The sequence below is a fragment of the Salmo salar genome, chromosome ssa01 (assembly GCF_905237065.1).
Source record: "Salmo salar chromosome ssa01, Ssal_v3.1, whole genome shotgun sequence".
Classification (NCBI taxonomy): Eukaryota; Metazoa; Chordata; class Actinopteri; order Salmoniformes; family Salmonidae; genus Salmo; species Salmo salar.
The window spans coordinates 124,940,745-124,961,989 of record NC_059442.1 but is presented as its reverse complement, the minus strand read 5'-3'; the positions used below and the strand labels follow the sequence as shown (position 1 = coordinate 124,961,989).

Genomic DNA, 21,245 nt, shown 5'->3' with positions numbered 1-21,245 from the left:
TTACCACTGCTACACCTGGCTATCAGCGGAGCCTCGTCTGGCAGCGAAACAGTTCATTCAGCCCCATTTACTGACTTTTTAAAACCTTAGCTGATACGGCTGACTTACTTAAACAAATGTGGTGTCTACTCACTCCTTGTGGATTTCTGTAAGTCGATAAGATCCTCAATGTCCTTCAATAATAAAGAACACCAACATGAGTTTTGACTTTTGAACCATACACAAACATTATTACATTTATGTTCAGTAAATTCATAATGTTTGTTCTCATATCATTATCTAAGTATAAGCAAGTGCAAGCAAACGAGCTGCAACGAGGTAGGCCTATTCGTTCAGCACTTTCAAAGTGGATACAGACAGAAATTCAGATCGACTCTTTTAAAAAATTTCTCTGAAGGGGCATTTAAAAATGTGGAGCTAATGTTGTAAACCGCGATTGACCACACACTCCAGTACAGTAGGTGGCGGCATGCACCTTTAACGTTTGTTTGAGGACTGCCATTGCATAATAATAGAAGAAGTCCCCCCAACGACACACACACTCCAGTGGCTTGTAAAGGAATGGAATCTTTGGAAATTACACTTTGCTTGGTTTTGTCACGGTCCAGCCATGAGTAATATACTAAAATATATATGTCAACGTTCGCGTACTAATTTATCAGCTATAGAGTAAAAACCTCGTGCAAGATAAAAAGTTTGTTAGAAATATATTTAGATTGCTGTCAAATGTCAAACTAGCGTTCTACAAGGAGTTACCTCGCACCCAGAATGAATCGGAACAAGAACCTTTCACGAAGGAGACGAAATTAATGGGGAAGCACGCGGACTGCAACGTTAATGGTTTTGACTTCTGCAACAGTCATAACTGTCATTCGGAAAAGTTACTTCCCGGTAGCTACAACATTCAGAACGGACAACGTCCAGGTAAGTTACTTTATGCTGTCAAAATAGCCATCTTGCTGTTTTCCGTTAGACTAAAACCAGAGACTAACTTCAAAATAGTTCAAATTCAAGATGCAGATAACCAAAATATATGTGCACGCCTCTCTCCCTCGCGCTCTGTCTCTGCCTGCAAGTCTTCTGGGTGTAGAATATGCTGGCACAGATGTTATTTGTATTTTTATTAGTCAGTTAAGAACAAATTCTTATCTACAATGACGGCCTAGTGGGTCCCAGTGGGTTACCTGGGCCTAGCAACAGTGGGTTACCTGCCTTGTTCAGGAGCAGAACGTCAGCTCGGGGATTCGATCCAGAAACCTTGCGGTTACTGGCCCAACGCTCCTGCCGCCCCGTTTTACTAAAGACGTTAGTCTTTTTTTGCCTCATGAAATTACTGTAGGCTACCGGTAGCCTGTATCGATTACGTTTTTCAGATGGAATGGAATGTTGTCCCGGCTACGGAATGTTTGTTTGCCTGTTAGGGTAGGCTACACTACGGTTTTTAAATTGCTGACTCGAAACCTCCGGTGATATGAACGGACATTTTACTTGTCTGGAAAGGATTGCCGTTTCTGAAACTGGACTAAAATCCATCGCAAGGCTATCAAATAATGTCGAGCTGCTGCGGGCAGCCTGCTTGACTGCTGCCTGCTCGCAGACCACTCTCTCCTAAAACGTTACTTTAACGTTTGTTAAATACCGTGATTTCCCAATACATTTAATAGAAATAAAACACATCTAGCTACCATATCATAAAAAACAACACAGCAGCACATCAATCAGCGACGTTTATTGTTGTTAGGGGAAAAATATACTTTTTTTTAAAAGGCTGAGCATAATATCCTATCCCATAACTTTTTAGAGAGCCGATAGGTACAACGGTAAAGTTAGTGTCATATTGGATGTGGATTTTTCTCCATCCTCATTTGATTCAGAATATAACATTTTCATTGTCATGGCATGCTTGGTTCAATAGATAATGACGAGAAAAAAATATCAAATATAAAACTAACATTACCTTGGTGCCTGAATGGAACCATATACCTACCGGCTCTCTTAAAAAGTTGGGTAAACAATATTTAGTACAAATGTGTACCGTTACATCCCTACTATTCAGTAGCCTATATCCCATGTATAGCCCCCGTCTCCCCTAATCTGCATAGCATGTGCTCCTAATCCCCTCTATACTCACAGAACGGTCAAACAATAATACTGCGCGAACCGCACCGCAGGACGAATTCAATCGGGCCGAGACCATCCTTGTTTGAACTAACCAAGGTGCGTTGTTCAGTGCCCTCCCGAGTGTGGATTGTGTTCACACCATTCCAAATGAACCAAACTAAGGGGGTAAACGCACCAGAGTTTGGAAAAAACGCTCCAAAAAATAATTTGGTGTGAAAGCCCCGAAGGGTGTTTTCACATAGTCTTATTTAAAATTAAGTATGTGGTAAAAATAAGCAGAATAACTATTCTCTTTGTATTCACAATGCCCTTGACTCAAATCTTTAAAACATGTTTTTTTTTTGTTGACAGGACAAGGGAACCATAAGTACTGAGGAAAATATACGTAACAATACTCAGACAGACAGATGAACAACACATTTGGACAAGACAGTTGTCAGCAATGCCATGGCCTAATACAAAAATAAGGACAAAACATTGTTAGCTTACATTCCATGGCATTTGGAACATTTATCTGCTTTAATTGATATTGTTCAATAGAACTCTAGACGACTTAGTCAAAAAAATATGCCAAAGGAGTTTCCCAACACTCCCCCTTGCTTATATTCTCCCACTTTCTTTGATGCTGTTGAATTTGTATTGCCCTTAAAAAAGGGAACCGGACCTCAGACTTTAAGCGAATCGAACTCGGACCACCTCACGAGGGTCTCAGTTCAGTTCGCTTTGGGGGGCTCTTTTGAGGGGTCTGAGTTCCTTTGGAATGTTCACACTGCACAAAAATGTAAGCGAACTGCACTGAGTTCACAAAAATTGAATGTTGGGTAAGCTGCATCCTCACAGTAGCTTTACGCAAGGTTTTGTGACTTAGACATCCTCCTCATGAATTCCACTGACCATTGGTAGAACTGTTGTAGAACTCTAGTGTGAATATGCCTCATGCTAGCTGCATGATGTCCCTTTTGACATTGTCAGTGAGAGGTCAGGAGTGTTTTTAGGAGTTGCAGACCCAGTAGAGTAGATGGAGCAAGCCTTGTGACATTAAGGCAGAGTGGACAGTACAGGCCAGCCTGCAGGATACAGTCTGGCTGCAGTGATAGTGGTTCGCCCCAGCTTCTCCCAAAGCCCTGATAAGCCGGTAACACCATGGACAAACCAGGGGTATGTATGTAGTTGTGTGTGGTTGCGCCAGCGAGGGTGTGTGTGTGTAATCTAGAGAGTTAGAGGGGTGGCTGAGCAGGGTTTAGGGGATTGTTAGGGAGTGCCCCAGCCCTGCGTGTTTTTAGTGTTTCACCAAAACAGAGAGCGCTGAAAGAATACTGAGCTCTGCTTATTGATATCAGCATGGAACGAGTCTGGCTGTGTCCCAAATGGCACCCTATCAACAAGCTCTGTCTCATTGCAGAACGAAATGATTATCCACTTTTCTACAAACCAGAGTATGTGATTGGATTTGAGCTGTCGGCAATCTTGCTCATGGAGCAGTGCTTATGCACCACTCCAGAGCTCCACTTCCTTTCCAACCACTTTGCGCTCACGGGGGGGACTTCAGCTACAAATTTGCTCCATTCATTAAACTCACAATTTAACCAACATCTATTTTTTTGGACAACCGGGACTTACCGTTTGGTTTTGAAGTAATGAAACCAAACCATATGATTTGAATGAAAAGTATTTTAATAAACATGAGGCTACATGTCATATTAAACAGCATATATGGTGCATTCAGAAAGTATTCAGACTCCTTGACATTTAACACATTTTGTTTCGTTACAGCCTTATTCTAAAATGTATTCAAATATTTTTACCCCTCAATCTACACACAATACCCCATAATGACAAAGCAAAATGTAGCTAATTTATTAGAAATAAAAAACAAAAATAGTATTCAGACCCTTTGCTATGGCACTTGAAATTGAGCTCAGGTGCATCCTGTTTCCATTTATCATCCTTGAAATGTTTCTACAACTTGATTGGAGTCCGCCTGAGGTAAATTCAATTGATTGGACATGATTTGGGAAGGTGCACACCTGTCTATATAAGGTCCCACAGTGCATGTCATAGAAAAAACCAAGCCATGTGGTCGAAGGAATTGTCCGTAGCGCTCCAAGACAGGATTGTTTTCGAGGCACAGATCTGGGGAAGGGTACCAAAAAAAATTCTGCAGGGTTGAAGGTCCCAAGAACCCGGTGTCCTCCATCATTCTTAAATGTAAGAAATTTGGAACCACCAAGACTCTAACTAGAGCTGGCCGCTCGGCCAAACTGAGCAATCGGGGGAGAAGGGCTTTGGTCAGGGAGTTGATAAAGAACCCTATGGTCACTCTGACAGAGCTCCAGAGTTCCTCTGTGGAGATGGGAGAACCTTCCAGAAGGACAACCATCTCTGCAGCACTCCACCAATAGGGCCTTTATGGTAGAGTGGCCAGACGGGAGCCACTCTTAAGTAAAAACAGCATGCTTGGAGTTTGCCAAAAGGCACCTAAAGGACTCTCAGACCATGAGAAACAAGATTCTCTGGTCTGATGAAACCAAGATTGAACTCTTTGGCCTGAATGCCAAGTGTCACATCTGGAGGAAACCTGGCACCATCCCTACGGTGAAGCATGGTGGTGGTAGCATCATGCTGTGGGGATATTTTTCAGTGGCAGGGATGGGAGACTAGTTAGGATTGAGGGAATGATGAACGGAGCAAAGTACAGAGATCCTTGATGAAAACCTGCTCAGGACCTCAAACTGGGGCCAAGGTTTACCTTCCAACAGGATAATGACCCTAAGCACACAACCAAGACAACGCAGGAGTGGCTTTGGGACAAGTCTCTGAATGTCCTTGAGTGGCCCAGCCAGAGCCAGAGCTCCCCATCCAACCTGAAAGAGCTTGGGAGAATCTGCAGAGAAGAATGCATTTTAGATTTCTTCAAAGTAGCCACCTGTTTCCTTGATGACAGCTTTGTAAACTCTTGGCATTCTCTCAACCAGCTTCGCTTGAAATGCTTTTCCAACAGTCTTGAAGGAGTTTCCACATGCTGAGCACTTGTTGGCTGCTTTTCCTTCATTCTGCGGTCCAACTCATCCCAAACCATCTCAATTGGGTTGAGGTCGGGTGATTGTGGAGGCCAGGTCATCTGATGCAGCACTCCATCACTTTCCTTCTTACACACCCTGGAGGTGCTTTGGGTCATTGTCCTGTTGAAAAACAATTGATAATCTGTCATGGAAATTCAGTACTGAGAGAGACTTGGTCAGTTCTTCAAACAATCATCTTTATTTAATATCGATGAATTATTGCAATAATGAGACCGTCAGCCCAACAGTCTTGTTCTGACTGTTAGGCTGAGAGCCTAGCCTTTACAGACAGTGCACAGTTTTTATATTGCTCATACCAAGATTGCTTAGTCGTTTCTAACCTTCCCATAAGCCACCTTGGTTATCTACGTAGGATGGTGTTTTACTTAGTTCCCCAGATGCCAGGAATATGAGACAATGAAGCATTGTTCTACTCCTCTGTATCCCAGTTACAATCACCCCACATTCTGTCACTGGAATGCCATCTGTAGGTTTTATCACCAGGTCAATCAATTGTCAGCTCCAGCTATCTCTAGTAAAACCTGTCCACGACACCCAGACTAGCTGCAGGAAGCTAGAGTGGACACCATAAAACTCAGCATTAGCAGGACCGAAATATCTTACTCGTTGTTAAGTAAATAATTGTTACATATCCAACAAATAAGGTGAATTCATCATTTTTCCCTCAAGTCCCACTAAGCGCAAACCAGATGGGAGGGTGTATCACTGCAAGATGCTGTGGTAGCCATGCTGGTTAAGTGTGCCTTTTAATTCTAAATAAATCAGTGTCACCAGCAAAACACTACCACCTCCATGCTTCACGGTGGGAACCACACATGCGGAGTAAATCTGTTCACTTAATCTGTGTCTCACAAAGACACGGCGGTTGGAACCAAAAATCTCAAATTTGGACTCATCAGACCAAAGGTCAGATTTCCACCGACCTAATGTCCATTGCTCGTGTTTCTTGGCCCAAGCAAGTCTGTAATTTATTATTGATGTCCTTTAATAGTGGTTTCTTTGCATCAATTCGGCCATGAATGCCTGATTCACACAGTCTCCTCCGAACAGTTGATTTTACGATGTCTGTTACTTGAACTCTGAAGAATTTATTTGGGCTGCAATTTCTAAGGCTGGTAATTCTAATGAACTTATCCTCAGCAGCAGAGGTAACTCTGGGCCTTCTTTTCCTGTGGTGCTCCTCATGAGAGCCAGTTTCATCATAGTGCTTGATGATTTTTGCAATTGCACTTGAAGAAACTTTCAAAGTTCTTGAAATGTTCCATATTGATTGACCTTCATGTCTTACAGCAATGATGGACTGTTTCTCTTTGTTTATTTGAGCTGTTCTTGCCATAATATGGACTTGTTCTTTTACCAAATAGAGCTATCTTCTGTATGCCATGCCTACCTTGTCACAACACAACTGATTGATGGGTTCAAATGCATTAAGGAAAGAAATTCCACAAAGTAACTTTTAACAAGGCACACCTGTTAATTGAAATGCATTCCAGATGACAAACTCATGAAGCTGGTTGAGAGAATGCCAAGAGGGTGCAAAGCTGTCAAGGCAAAGAGTGGCTACTTTGAAGAATCTAAAATGTATTTTTTTTTACTTTTTTTTGTTTACTACATGATTCCTTATGTGTTATTTCATAGTTTTGATGTCTTCACTATTATTCTACAATGTAGAAAATAGTAAAAATAAAGAAAAAACCTTAGGACACACCTACTCTTAACTTTTGACTGGTACTGTATGTAAATGTGATATATTTTTTAAAATGTTTAATGTTTTTGCTTCATCATTATGGGGTATTGTGTGTAGATTGAGGGGAAAATAAACATTTGAATACATTTTAGAGTAAGGCTATAATGTCACAATTTTGAAAAAGTCAAGGGGTCTGAATACTTTCCGAATGCACTGTAAACATTCTAAATATTTCTGTAGCTAGACAGGAAGCCTAAGAAGGAACCAAAATGAATTATTTAGGCAATATTATTTCAAGGCTATAGCCTACAAAGAAATACATTGTGAAGCATTTGCAGGTGTGACGGACTAGGCTGATAAGGAGTCAGGTACATTAGGCGCTCAGCATTTATTATACAACATTTTGTTGTATTGAATCATTATGGTCTATAAATTGCACATATAGGCTGTGGCTAACTTTAAAGAATTACTTTTTTTATTTGGGTCAGTCTACAGTGCCTTTCAATTAATTTTTAGAGACACAAGTTTGGCCAGAATCTGCTCATGCTATTGTCCCTGGAGAGCAGGCCAGCAGTGGAGAATATCCTCTCTCTGCTTATTGTTTTTGTATTTATTTAACTGACTTGCCTAGTTAAATTAAGAACAAATTCTTATTTACATTGACGGCCTACCAAAAGGCCTCCTGCGGGGACGGCTGGGATTAAAAATCTAATCAAAATATTGGACTAAACACACAACACGACAAGAGACAACACTACATAGAGACCTAAGACGACAACATAGCAAGTCAGCAACACAACACAGCATGGTAGCAACACAACATAACAACATGGCACCACAACATTGTAGCAGCACAAAACAGGTACAAACATTATTGGGCACATTATTGGGCACAGACAACAGCACAAAGGGCAAGAAGGTAGGAACAATACATCACGCAAAGCAGCCACAACTGTCAGTAAGAGTGTCCATGATTGAGTCTTTGAATGAAGAGATTGAGAACTGTCCAGTTTGAGTGTTTCTTGCAGCTCGTACCAGTCGCTAGCTGCAGCGAACTGAAAATATGAACGACCCAAAGATGTGTGTGCTTTGGGGACCTTTAACAGCATGTGACTGGCAGAACGGGTGTTGTATGTGGAGGATGAGGGCTGCAGTAGATATCTCAGATAGGGGGAAGTGAGTCCTTAAGAGGGTTCTTTTGGTAAGCTTAAAGGTTTTTAGGCAAAATAACCCAATTTTAAAACTGAAAGCTCCTTGAAAGTTGGAATATGCCAGGTCTATTTGTCCAAAATCAATTATGGCCTATTGTATAGATAATTTAACAAAAATGAAGGAAACTTCTGTAAGATCAGATTTTTTTGTTTATTAATACTTTGCTACAATGACACTTAATTAGCTACCCACCTGTTGCTTTCTTTTAGCTTGTAGTAAGTATCCTACACATCATGCTTTTGGGATATGTGTCTTTTCAGATTCCAAAATGATTCTTTAGTTTTGGACACTACATCCAGGCACTCCCTCTATTGCTCTTGGTCCTCATCTTTGTAAGTCACCTTGATTTTGCAACCGTGTTATCAGTTTCTTTATTAAAATATTTGGCGAACTCCATGGCAGTAGCTAAAGCAAGGGGCTAAAGCAGTACACAAGTCGACCACAAATTCATGCTGGGCCGAGCATGCCCTGAGCTCGTGAAGTGAGCACTACTGGAGCGTTATTGGAGTGGGCGAGAAGGCCAAAGATCAGCCTTTGGGAATCTCGCTCCCCACTCCAGTCAAATTGGGCACGCTCCGCTCACATACTCTGCTCCAAACGTCAAATTTCAAAGTGTTTTTGATACCCTGGGTTGCTCCTGCTTCTCTGTATCGTTCCATTTCTCAAAATTTCGAAGTTTAGTTCAAGCCCTCATTCCAAATTGTTAAAGGTGCTAGACATGGGATGCTTTTTTTCTTTTTGTAATTTCATAAAATGTCCATAATATATCTGCATTAATAGTGGAATGATAGTGTTTCACAGGGAGATATGTTTTGAGTTTAGCCTAATGCATTCAAAACAAATCTTCCCCTCATCCCATTTCCCCTTAACATGGCAGATTCGCGCTTGAGCCTTTCACTTCCAGGTTTGGTCCACCAGCTTCAAACGGCTGTAAATAACATTTATTTTATTTAAAATATTTTGCAGAGATTTAGATGGTATACACTATTCATTGCTTATTTTCTCAAACTTAAATTGAGAGAACAGTGTCGAATTTTAGCAACCAGGAAATAAGAGCAATTTCCACAAGATATCACAGCCACAAAGTCAGAACAGCTTTGACTACGGATGCCACTCCGGCGGGAGAAATCAATAGGCGAGTCACAGCCAGTCACAACACTGGTGGGCAAGTAATACTGTGAAACACTATCATTCCACTATTAATGCAGATATATTATGGACATCATCCCTGTCCACAACATCCTAGCAAACCCAATAGTACTTGATGGTAATAACGCTCACTTTTGCACCTAGTGGCCGGTTTTGAAGGCATTTCCCGAGGTCCTCAGGACATCCAATTTTGAAGTCAATCTCCCTGACCCTAGTCCCCTTAGTGCTCTGGTCAAAAAGTAGTGCACTATAAAGGGAATGGGGTGTCATTTGGGATGCAGCTGTGACTAACTTCTCCCACCTGTAGGAGTTCAAACAGCTGTAGAAATGAATTTAGCCCATGACAATTGTTAATGTGTGAGACCGAGCAAGTTGACCACAGCTACTTTTGCTTCACTTGTCATTTTCAGCTCCGCCTGGGCTCCTGTCTACGTGATGGGAGCTGTGCGTGCTGAAAATTCTAGAGAAACGCAAGAATTCTAATAGAGGAAGTGTTGCACATCTAGCAATCTATGTAAATAGTCACAGTTAGGCCGAAGCTATACGTTACGTGTCGACCTACTTTTATGTTCACTTCCTTTTTCCTGCTATCGGTCTGCAGGGACTCCCCAAATGACACAGTGAAGAACTGAAGCACAATAGTAATCCATTGTGTGACGCAATGATGGCTTGAAACATGTTTTGTTTTAACTGCTGGTTAATATGGACCTTGTTTAGCCTACGTTTTTGGTTTGCACTACTTTTCATCATTATTACTGATGAAACGTGATGTACTAGCATAATAGCAGTACCCTAGTGCTTTTCAGCAGTCCGCTACAGTGTAGACTATTCTCACGTCACTAATTCTAGTGCTTCCCATAGGATTTTTGTTCAACAGCGGTGGCAAAGTTAGCTTGGGGTAGTGCGCGTGGCTAATGGCCCCATATTTTCGGCCAACATTTTTAGAGGCTTTCCTTTTGGCCGCAGAGATAATGTTGCTGTATTCCCAGTCATGTGAAATCCATAGATTACGGCGTAAGACTTCCTCAGGCGGAGATGTCAATAAGGAAAACATTATGAGAGAGATCTGAATATCTGACCAAGGCCAGGGAATGTTTTAGCTACTAAAAATGTAGCCTAATTATGGTGTACTTGTTTTTTTAACCTCTTGTTTTATATTCTTTATTGATTTCATACATAATGGTATCTGATCAGATTTGCTCATTATCATCATCTTGATGCTATGTACTGTAGAATGCAAACAATTATCTGCAGGTAGGTAGGTAGTTACTGCTTAGCTTTGCAGTCAGTGACATCTACAGCCACCTACCTCAGGTTCAACCCTGATTCGTAGGGAAGCTGTAGGGCTGGCACAGTAATTGTATAATCGTGTAACCACCTATTACTTATGAAGACCGTCATGAAAATAAAATGACAGCTGATGGTCATTTGACTGACATAAGTCACCCAAAAATCCATTACAGTCACAGCCCCAGGAAGCAGTTGTCGGCCCAAAGCTGAGGGTTGGAAATTTACTATGGGATTTCCATCTAGGATGAGTAACAGAATCAGTGGGACAGTCTAATCATGTCAAACGGTAGGCTTGTATCTTTATTCTGATACAGTTGGTGGATCAATAACTCTCCGCCTCATCTCCACACTCACGTGGATCGCTATTTTATCATTGTTTGACAATACATTTTATCATAAACTGTTATTATGGTTATAGTAAATTATGGTTCTCATAATTGTTGAGGTGATCAGTGTCTGAAATTATGTTTTTGTAACATTGTTTCATCATGTGAAATATCTCAATGGTCACTGCAACCGTAAAAAGATTTGCAACTTTTTACTCACCTGTTACCTCCTTTTTCACAACTGATACTGTATTGTCACAGGTCTACTCGTTATGTCATGGGAATAGAGCTGAGTATACAGTAGGTAATACATTGTACTTATATACCGTAATAACACATTACCCTTTTCATATGTAAAACACCATTATAGTAATGTTTTGCTACCGACAATTGATAACCATAAGCGATGATAAGTCATACAGTGCATTTGGAAAGTATTCAGACCCCTTGACTTTTTCCAAATGTTTTACTTTACAGCCTTATTCTAAAATTGATTAAATTGTTTTTTTCCCCTCATCAATCTACACACAATACCCCATAATGACAAAACAGAAACAGGTTTTTAGATATTTTAGTAAAGGTAGAAAAAAATGAAATCACATTTACATAAGTATTCAGATCCTTTACTCAGTACTTTGTTGAAGCACCTTTGGCAGCTATTACAGCCTCGAGTCTTCTTGGGTATGACGCTGCAAGCTTGGCACACTTGTATTTTGGGGAGTTTCTCCCATTCTTTTCTGCAGATCCTCTCAAGCTCTGTCAGGTTGGATGGGGAGCATTGCTGCACAACTATTTTCAGGTCTCTCCAGAGTTGTTCAATCGTGTTCAAGTCCAGGCTTTGGCTGGGACAAGTCTCTGAATGTCCTTGAGTGGCCCAGCCAAAGCCACTCCTGTGTTGTCTTAGCTGTGTGCTTAGGGTCGTTGTCCTGTTGGAAGGTGAACCTTCGCCCCAGTCAGGTCCTGTTTTCATCAAGGATTTCTCTGTACTTTGCTCCGTTCATCTTTCCCTCGATCGTAACTAGTCTCCCAGTCCCTGCCGCTGAAAAAATCCCCACAGGATGATGCTGCCACCACCATGCTTCACCGTAGAGATGGTGCCAGGTTTCGTCCAGACGTGTCGCTTGGCATTCAGGCCAAAGAGTTCAAACTTGGTTTCATCAGTCCAGAGAATCTTGTTTCTCATGGTCTGAGAGTCTTTAGGTAACTTTTGGCAAACACCAAGCGGGCTGTCATGTGCCTTTTACTGATTGGCTACCATCTGGCCCCTCTACCATAAAGGCCAGATGGGTGGAGTGCTGCAGAGATGGTTGTCCTTCTGGAAGGTTCTCCCATCTCCACAGAGGTACTCTGGAACTCTGTCAGAGTGACCATTGGGTTCTTGGTCACTCCCTGGCTAAGGCCCTTCTCCTGAGTACTCAGTTTGGCTGGGCGGCCAGCTCTAGAAAGGGTCTTGCTGGTTCTAAATTTCTTCCATTTAAGAATGATGGAGGCCACTGTGTTCTTGGGGACCTTCATTGCTGCAGAAATGTTTTGGTACCCTTCCCCAGATCTTTGCCTCGACAGAATCCTGTCTTGGAGCTCTACGGACAATTCCTTTGACCTCATGGCTTGGTTTTTACTCTGACATGCACTGTCAACTGTGGGACCTTATATAGACAGGTGTGAGTGTCTTTCCAAATCATATCCAATCAATTGAATTGACAACAGGTGGACTTCAATCAAGTTGTAGAAACATCTCAAGGATGATCAATGGAAACAGGATGCACCTGAGCTCAATTTTGAGTCTCATAGCAAAGGGTCTAGATACTTCTGTAGATAAGGTATTTCTTTTTTTATTTATAATAAATTACTTAACCTGTTTTCGCTTTGTCGTTATAGGGTGTTGTGTGTAGATTGAGGCAATTTAAAAAAATCCATTTTAGAATAAGGCTGTAATGTAACAATGTGTAAAAAGGGAAGGGGTCTGAATACTTTCCAAATGCATTGTATTCTATAGAATTCTCAAAAGCTCCAGGAAACCGAAATAGGGTAATGAATTTCATATGTGAAAACGCCCTTAATTAAATATGGTACATAAACCCACTGTACGTGGTTAACCCGTTTCCTTTCCCCCAAGGGAATCCATCTGTCAGCGTCTAGTCTCTTGTGGATACAACGGGATGCGCGAGGTAACGAGCAGCATTAGTTCCGGAGCTTTGTACAAATCACGATTTCGCAGGTGTTCGCATCTCTCGAATTTCGTGAGGGGACATTTGGCACGTTGACTTGCCCGTAACTTGCGAAAAGAGTTCTGGGTTAACTGAGATTAGATTGCGTCTCCACACAGTATGCACATACCACGTTTATTACAAATTAATCCATATCACAGTAAATCAAATACAGGAAAAGTTACTCAAATGATTTCCCATTACACAGGTTAACAAAGCAAGTTTCAAATGGCCATCATTTGTACAAGTAAGGGTTTACTGTCACTTAAAATAAACCGACTTGATTGTGCAATTCAAAGCATCCATTCATTTTAGTTGGGGGATTTTGGTTATACAGCAACAGTATGGTATTCATCTACTGGCCTAGGATTTATATCTAGTGTGCATCCCCTGTTCCCTATATAATGCTCTACTTTTGACCAGAGCCCTATCCAGAACCCTATACAATGAAAAGGGTGCTTGATTAGGATATACAGTCAGTCAAAGGTCTATATAATAACACTGACATCAACATACCATGGCACATTTTTCCGGGAATGTTGGTGTGATGACTTGTTCCTCATACAGGCTAGTATTTCACTTTCCTGGTCAGTGTGCCTTGTGACATAGTAATCTGATGCTTGCAGACAGTTTCAGAAGTGATATAATAGTACAGCTGAAGTAAGTACAACTCTCACCCTGGACATGAGTCTCAACTTGGACCTTTTTGATCTCTAGCCTCTGACCATTATTGATTCACATGTCAAAAGTATGCAGGCCTAGCACTTGTTTAGACAGTGATTTGCAGCCCTGAGCGTTGGGCTGGGTGGTATACTGTACCATATACCGGTATTGATGCGTGGACTGGTGTGGGTTTTTACGTTACCTTTTTATAACGGTATTTTAATTATCTTTCTCTCCAACCCATGCCGCTTTCCACAAAGACCTATCCCCGCCCCCTGTCACCGAAGGAGTGCATTTGTTGTTCCTTGACCACAACACACTTTCGTTCAGTCTGCATGGTCAATGCAACGATGCTGTTTTCACTTTGCTTCTTAATATAAAGTACCAGTCAAAAGTGTGCAAAGCTGTCATCAAGTCAAGGGTGGCTACTTTGAAGAATCTCAAATATAAAATAGATTTTCATTTGTTTAACTTTTTTTTGGTTACTACATGATTCCATGTGTTATTTCATAGTTTTGATGTCTTCACTATTATTCTACAATGTAGAAAATAGTCCCAAAAAATAAACTCTGGAATGAGGTGTGTCAACTTTTGACTGATACTGTCAATCCAATTGCGTTCTATAATTACACTTAGTTTGTTTTTCTTTCATCTGCAATCGGCTTGTTTGTCTTTTCTTAGGGAGTTGGGCCTAAATCGTGTTAGCCGCTAATGCTATTGGCTAGCTAGCTAGCTAATAAATGTACTGAGTCAGAGCAAACGTAACTAGCAATACAGCCTGATAATACCATTGATAGTGTAGACCTAAATCAGTATGTTGTTTGTGCATCAGTATCTTCTAAATCACAGAGGAATATGCTCGCTACATGAAGTGGCTAAGAGAATATTCAATGTGGCCAAAGATAGCAGGGCCCCCTAGGAAACACTTATATACACTTTGGTCACAATAACTCCTGGAATGTTCAGTTGTTGTCATGTCAAACAACACTATATTTGAAGTGCACACTATGATATTTTAACTATAGAATTAGAATAATTATCAACTCGCAATTGCAATATTTGGTAAAAAATAAGGCCTTGATTGTTTGCCCTTATCGTGCAGCCCTACTTAGAAGTGTGGAAATGACCTCAAATTATTGCAGGAAATGCAGAATTTGATACATTTATTTTTGGTTGTAGTTTAATTGTTTTATACTGTTCAATCAGAATGGAGAAAAACTCATTGAAATCACTTGGCATGTATGTGTTGCCACCCTAGGGTCACGCCTACTCATAAATTACATTTAGAACTTTTATTATTCAAAAACATAAAGTAGTGTCTTACTGTAATTTTAGTTGTTTTTTAAATAATGTGATATATTTTGGACATATCGCCCAGCCCTACCTGACAGGCATTCACACTTGGAAGTGTATGGTTAGCTTGGTTAGTTATTCTAATCTCAGAAAAGGCTATTTATTTTAAATATTTTATTTTACATTTATTTAACTAGGCAAGTCAGTTGAGAACAAATTCTTATTTTCAATGACGGCCTAGGAACAGTGGGTTAACTGCCTTGTTCAGGGGCAGAACAACAGATTTTTACCTTGTCAGCTCAGGAATTCGATCTTGCAACCTTTCGGGTTATTAGAATCACTCCAGTGTTAATCTGCTAAATTGTAATTACTTTGCTACAATGGCCTATTTATTGCCTTACCACCTCATGCCATTTGCACACACTGTATATAGACTTTCTTTTTTTTCTATTGTGTTATTGACTGTACGCTTGTTTATTCCATGTGTAACTCTTTCTGTCGCACTGCTTTGCTTTATCTTGGCCAGATCGCAGTTGTAAATGAGAACTTGTTCTCAACTAACTTACCTGGTTAAATAAAGGTGAACTAAACATTTTTTTAAACTAGTCCAACGCTCTAACCACTAGGCTACCTGCCGCCCCCCTGCTATAGCATAACTGTAAACTAAGCAGAGCAGTTAAAGTTTTGTGTTTCTATCTCACGACATGAGTCAACTGTGCTAACTGACTCCCCTCTGCCCCCTTTCATCTTCCCCTTTCTTACTTTGTTTTGCTCTTCCCCCTATTTCTCTCTGCTCTTGCTGTCTCCTCCCCTCTCCCCTCTCCCCTCTTCTCTAACTCTCCTCATGCTCTTCTTTCTATCTCCTACACTCTGTCTCCTCTCCCTCTCTTCTTTCTCCTCCAATCTCGCCCTTTAGGTGGATGTATCCGCTGAGCCACACATGGACATGGAGTGTCCAGTATGTCCCTCGTCCAATCAGAATGGCTGTGTCCTAGACCCACTTCATGTCTCCGAGCCCAAACAGGTTGTAGCCCCTCCCTGTCTGAGGGTGCACCTGTACCACCTGGGCAGGGGCAGGGCCAATAGCCCAGACCTCACCTATCCTTCAGGGAACTATGTGGCTGAGGAGCTGTGCATCGATGCGGCCATGGCATGCGGTGAGTGAGACAATGCATAGAAAAAAGGGAATGTCTGCTCAATGTTTTTCTGTTCCCAAAGATGATTATTTGATAAAGCTTAAAGGGATACTTTGGGATTTTCCCAATGCTTTCCTTTTATCTACTTCCCCAGAGTCTGATGAACTCGTGGATACCATTTTTATGTCTCTGTGTCCAGTATGAAGGAAGTTGGGAGTTAGTTTTGCGAGCCGATGCGAACTAGAGATACCGATATCACAGACTGCCCCCAGCCTCCATCAGAACCTACATGGGCTCCAAACACGGGTCTAGTGTCTGACCCACGGGCAGTCGCCTGACCTACAGGACCTACAGTACATGATGTTTGCTCTTATTGCCCCTAAAACAAGCATTAAAGAGATACTTTGGGATTTTTGACAATTATGCTCTTTATCTACTTCCCCAGAGGCAGATGTACTCATCTCTGTGTCCAGTATGAAGGAAGTTGGAGGTAGTTTTGTGAGCCAATGCTAACTAGCGTTAGCGCAATGACTGGCAAGGCCATTAAGATTAAGGGCATCATTACGTGTTCCACAAAAAATGTGATATACCTGATCAAGTGTATTTGTGGTTTATGCTATGTAGGTAACGAAACAAGGATAACAGAATACCGGAGTAATATAAGGATATTTGAGAGAAATCCTGTGGCTGCGCATTTCATGGCGGCTCGTCACAACATTAGCTCTCCTGGGATACATTGATATAGAACATGTTATGACTCCTAGGAGGGGGAGATCTATTATTGACAAGGGAATTGTATTGAATTCACCGTTTGTGTACCATGTCTCCTAAAGGTCTGAACCAAGAGTTTGATATCAGACCATTTCTTGCACGAATATGTCACGTTCATTTGTCCTCCCTTCCAGGTCTCCTACTTGGTCATTTTGTACATGTATTAGATTCTGTAACTGGAATTATATCTACAGCCACCGTGCCTAGTGCGCGTAATGGTCATGTAGGCAGGTATTCCAACAATCTTTTTTTTTTATGGTTGCCTAGGTTTTAACTTGAACCCATTTGTATGTATATAATTCTTTCTGACCATATGTATTTCTGTGATTAATTATGATTTATGCACAAAAGGGAATTGAATTGTTTCCAACCCCGCCATGTGTCATGTGCGTAATGGTCATGCGAGGTGAAATGTGTATATTTTGGGAAGTGAGCATTCAGTTTGTTATTTGACCTGACGAAGATCCGTTTCGGATTGAATCGTAGTCAATAAAGGGATGAATTGGGAGCTTGGAGTGTGCGGCCCTTCTTTTTTATTAGCCCAGCACCTATGTTTTTAAGGATGTACGTATGACCACAAACTTTTCTATGGAAGACTTACAGTCATTATGCAACCGCTAGTTAGCAATTGCTCTAGCGCCAGTTAGCAACTTCCTTCAAACTGCATAGAGAGACATACAAATGGTATCCACGAGTTCATCTGACTGGCGAAGTAGATAACGGGCCTCATTGGCAAAATCCCAAAGTTTCCCTTAATGCTTGTTTTAGGGGCAATAAGAGCAAACGAGATGTACTGTAGGCCCTGTAGGGAAAGCCCATACCCCTAACAGTTGATGATTAACCTTTGAGCACAGACAGCAGCACAGACAGAACCAGACATTCTCACTGTGAGGAGGGAGTGTAATAAAATTGATATCTATCCACACAAAGCTCTCCTCTGCCATATTTTTCACGAGCACCGAGTCTGACTCCGGTTTACTTTTTCTAAGGGCTTTGTCTAACTATAACTACAGTCATTAACTGCAGTTTACCGAGTTCTCATTTGATGATACAGAGCCATTTTACATATAGCGGGCGGAACATTTATTCAATGTAGGAAGTAATTTTTTTGTGTATTGGCTTTTATTTAAACGAACCCCCAGGGTGAACCCAATTCGGACACAAGAACAAAGCGTTGTCTGAAACGTCTGTGTGAAATTTCCCCTGCTGCTGCAAGACAAAAAGATTGAAACATCACTAAAGGAAGACCGTCTGTCTTAACTTCGTGTGGGAACCCACTTCATTAAACCATAAGGATGATGATAATGTATTCGTTATGGTGGTTAAGGTCAGTTAAAGTATAATGACACTAACAGCCCTGAGGTTGTGTGTTTGATTCTGATATGGGACTATTCCACACCTCCATTTTAGTATAAGAATCTGTCAAATCCAGTAGTCGACACGTAGGATTCTGACAATGGGCAAGCTAAGGGTTGATTTGGGATGGGATTAAATCATTAAAACCTTAATCTCCTCCTTGGTATAGACCTGTATTGTGACAGAGGTCATATCTGTGCCTGAAGAGAGGCTATGTAAACACAGATGAATTAATTAAGGAATTATTCCATTAGGCAATTTGATTAGGCGAATGCTGACGCAGCAGTGTTGTGCTTCTTTCCAGTCGTGGTGTGCAATGTGCTTGACTGGCGGTGACAAGTTGTATACATGAGAGTTGGGAAGTGTGGTCTGTTCTTAAAATATAGAGCAGTGTACTTAGACCTAGTGTATCTCTCCTCCTATCGCACTTTATTCTTGGCAGTCTTACAATTACTGTTATTTTAAGCAGTTGTTGTTAAGTGCCGCAGTTAGTGTATTTTTAAGGGGGCTGGACTTCCTGATTTGGCCTCCTTTTGAACTTTGCTCATTAATCGTTTAGAACCCGAAGTGGCATCTCTTTAAATTACTATAGCGGCAACGAACGGCCTTGTTTTTCTAACAATATTATGTGTCAATTTCACAAAAGAAATTTGCTAACAACCTGTTGTTGTATTTGCGTGGCTGTTGTCATCAACCAGAAACCGGAAACGCGGTATGCTGTTATTTGACTTTTTAAAGTACAAAAATCACTAAATTACAGAAAATTATTCTTCTGCAGGAAATCCCACAGGATTTTTGTGAATATTTTCCTGTGGAACAACCATCAGGATTCCCGCAGGAATGGGTTTGCTGGACCAATCCTGCAGGATTTTTATAATTCCTGCAGGAAGTACCTCAGAATTTAATTTAGACATTTCCTGCAGGAACGGTCTTGCAGGATCAGTTCTGCAGGGATCTTACTGTTCCAAACAGAAATCCTACTCATACTACCTGCAGTATGATAATTTTTCTTGTAGGACTAACCTACAGGAGCAATACTGCACAATTTTATTTATGCAGGATTCAAACTCATATGTATCCTGCGTGACTCCTACTTGTAATTCCTGCAGTAGGCCTATATACTTTTATATAGATAGGGGAAAAGACAACACTGCATCAAGACTCAGATTGATGAGGTCAACTTTATTAATTCAGCTAATTCAACATGTGTGTATGAGTGCTTGTCCACCAACCATCCAGTCATGTAACGCAGGAATTCCTAGGAGACAAATTAACTGCATCAGGAAAATGGGATATTGGTTTTGGGTCTTGATCAAATTTAAGTTTTCAAAAAGCATCAATTCCTGATTAATCATCCCTTATCTATACTGAACGAAAATATAAATGCAACCTGCAACAATTTTCAAATATTTTACTGAGTTACAGTTCATATAAGGAAACAAGTCAATTGAGAGAAATTCCTTAGACCCTAATCTATGGATTTCACATGACTGGGCAGGGGCACAGTCATTGGTGGGCCTGGGAGAGCATAGGCACACCCACTGGGGAGCCAGGCACAGCCAATCAGAATGAGTTTTTCCTCAAGTCTTTATTACAGACAGAAACACTCCTCAGTTTCATCAACTGCCTGGGTGGCTGGTCTTCGATCCCGCAGGTGAAGAACCTGAATGTTGAGGTCCTGGTCTGGCATGGTTACACGTGGTCTGCGGTTGTGAGGCCGGTTGGACGTACTGCCAAATTCTCTAAAGTGGTGTTGGAGGCAGCTTAAGGTAGAGAAATTAACATAAAATTATCTGGCAACAGCTCGATTGGGCATTCCTGCAGTCAGCAAGCCAATTGCACGCTCCTTCAACTTGAGACGGCTGTGGCATTGTTGTGTGACACAACTGCACATTTTAGAGTGGCCTTTTATTGCTAAAGGTATAGCTGATGGTAGAGATGGTATATAAAGTATAGCTGGCGGTATAGATGGTAAAGCTGGCAGTATAGCTGATGGTATAGATGGTGGTATAGATGGTATAGCTGATGGTATAGATTGTGTAGATTGTGGTGGGTCAGAAGTTTACATACACTCAATTAGTATTTGGTAAAATTGCCTTTTAAATTGTTTAACTTGGGTCAAACGTTTAGGGTAGCCTTCCACAAGCTTCCCACAATAAGTTGGGTGAATTTTGGCCCATTCTTCCTGACAGAGCTGGTGTAACTGAGTCAGGTTTGTAGGCCTCCTTGCTCACACATGCTTTTTCAGTTCTGCCCACAAATTTTCTATAAGATTGAGGTCAGGGCTTTTTAAAAAACAATCAATCTAAACATAATCACTAGTTAACTACACATGGTTGATGATATTACTAGTTTATCTAGCTTGTCCTGCGTTGCATATAATCGATGTGGTGCCTGTTAATTTATCATTGAATCATAGCCTACTTCGCCAAAAGGGTGATATAACAAGCGCATTCGCGAAAAAAAACACTGTCGTTGTACCAATGTCTACCTAACCATAAACATCAACGCCTTTCTTAAAATCAATACACAAGTATATGGGGCGGCAGGTAGCCTAGTGGTTAGACCATTGGACTAGCAATCGAAAGGTTGCAAGATCGAGTCCCTGAGCTGACAAGGTAAAAATCTGTCGTCCTGCCCCTGAACAAGGCAGTTAACCCACTGTTCCTAGGCCGTCATTGAAAATAAGAATTTGTTCTTAACTGACTTGCCTAGTTAAGTAAAGGTGAAATAAAAAAATATATTTTTAAACCTGCATATTTAGTTAATATTGCCTGCTAACATGAATTTCTTTTAACTAGGGAAATTGTCACTTCTCTTGCGTTCTGTGCAACAGAGTCAGGGTAAATGCAGCAGTTTGGGCCGCCTGGCTCGTTGCGAACTGTGTGAAGACTATTTGTTCCTAACAAAGACAGCCAACTTCGCCAAACGGGGGATGATTTAACAAAATC

General features: G+C 41.1%; 1 protein-coding gene across 6 annotated transcripts in view; it reads left to right on the top strand.

Moving 5' to 3' along the window:
- The first annotated feature begins 522 nt into the window (after positions 1–522).
- LOC106561486 (tyrosine-protein kinase JAK2) overlaps positions 523–21,245 on the top strand; it is a 75,834-nt gene continuing 55,111 nt past the window's right edge. For 3 of the 6 annotated variants that reach the window (XR_006757033.1, XM_045688250.1, XM_045688257.1), the window contains exons 1-2: positions 523–924; positions 15,948–16,188. Coding sequence is in view for 5 of the 6 variants with exons in the window: in XM_045688250.1 (XP_045544206.1) it covers positions 838–924; positions 15,948–16,188 (328 nt within the window). In the remaining variant the exon portion in view is untranslated. Of the gene's footprint in view, positions 925–15,947; positions 16,189–21,245 lie in introns of those variants that run through there. The other 3 variants (XM_014125501.2, XM_014125491.2, XM_014125511.2) reach the window with 2 other exon arrangements.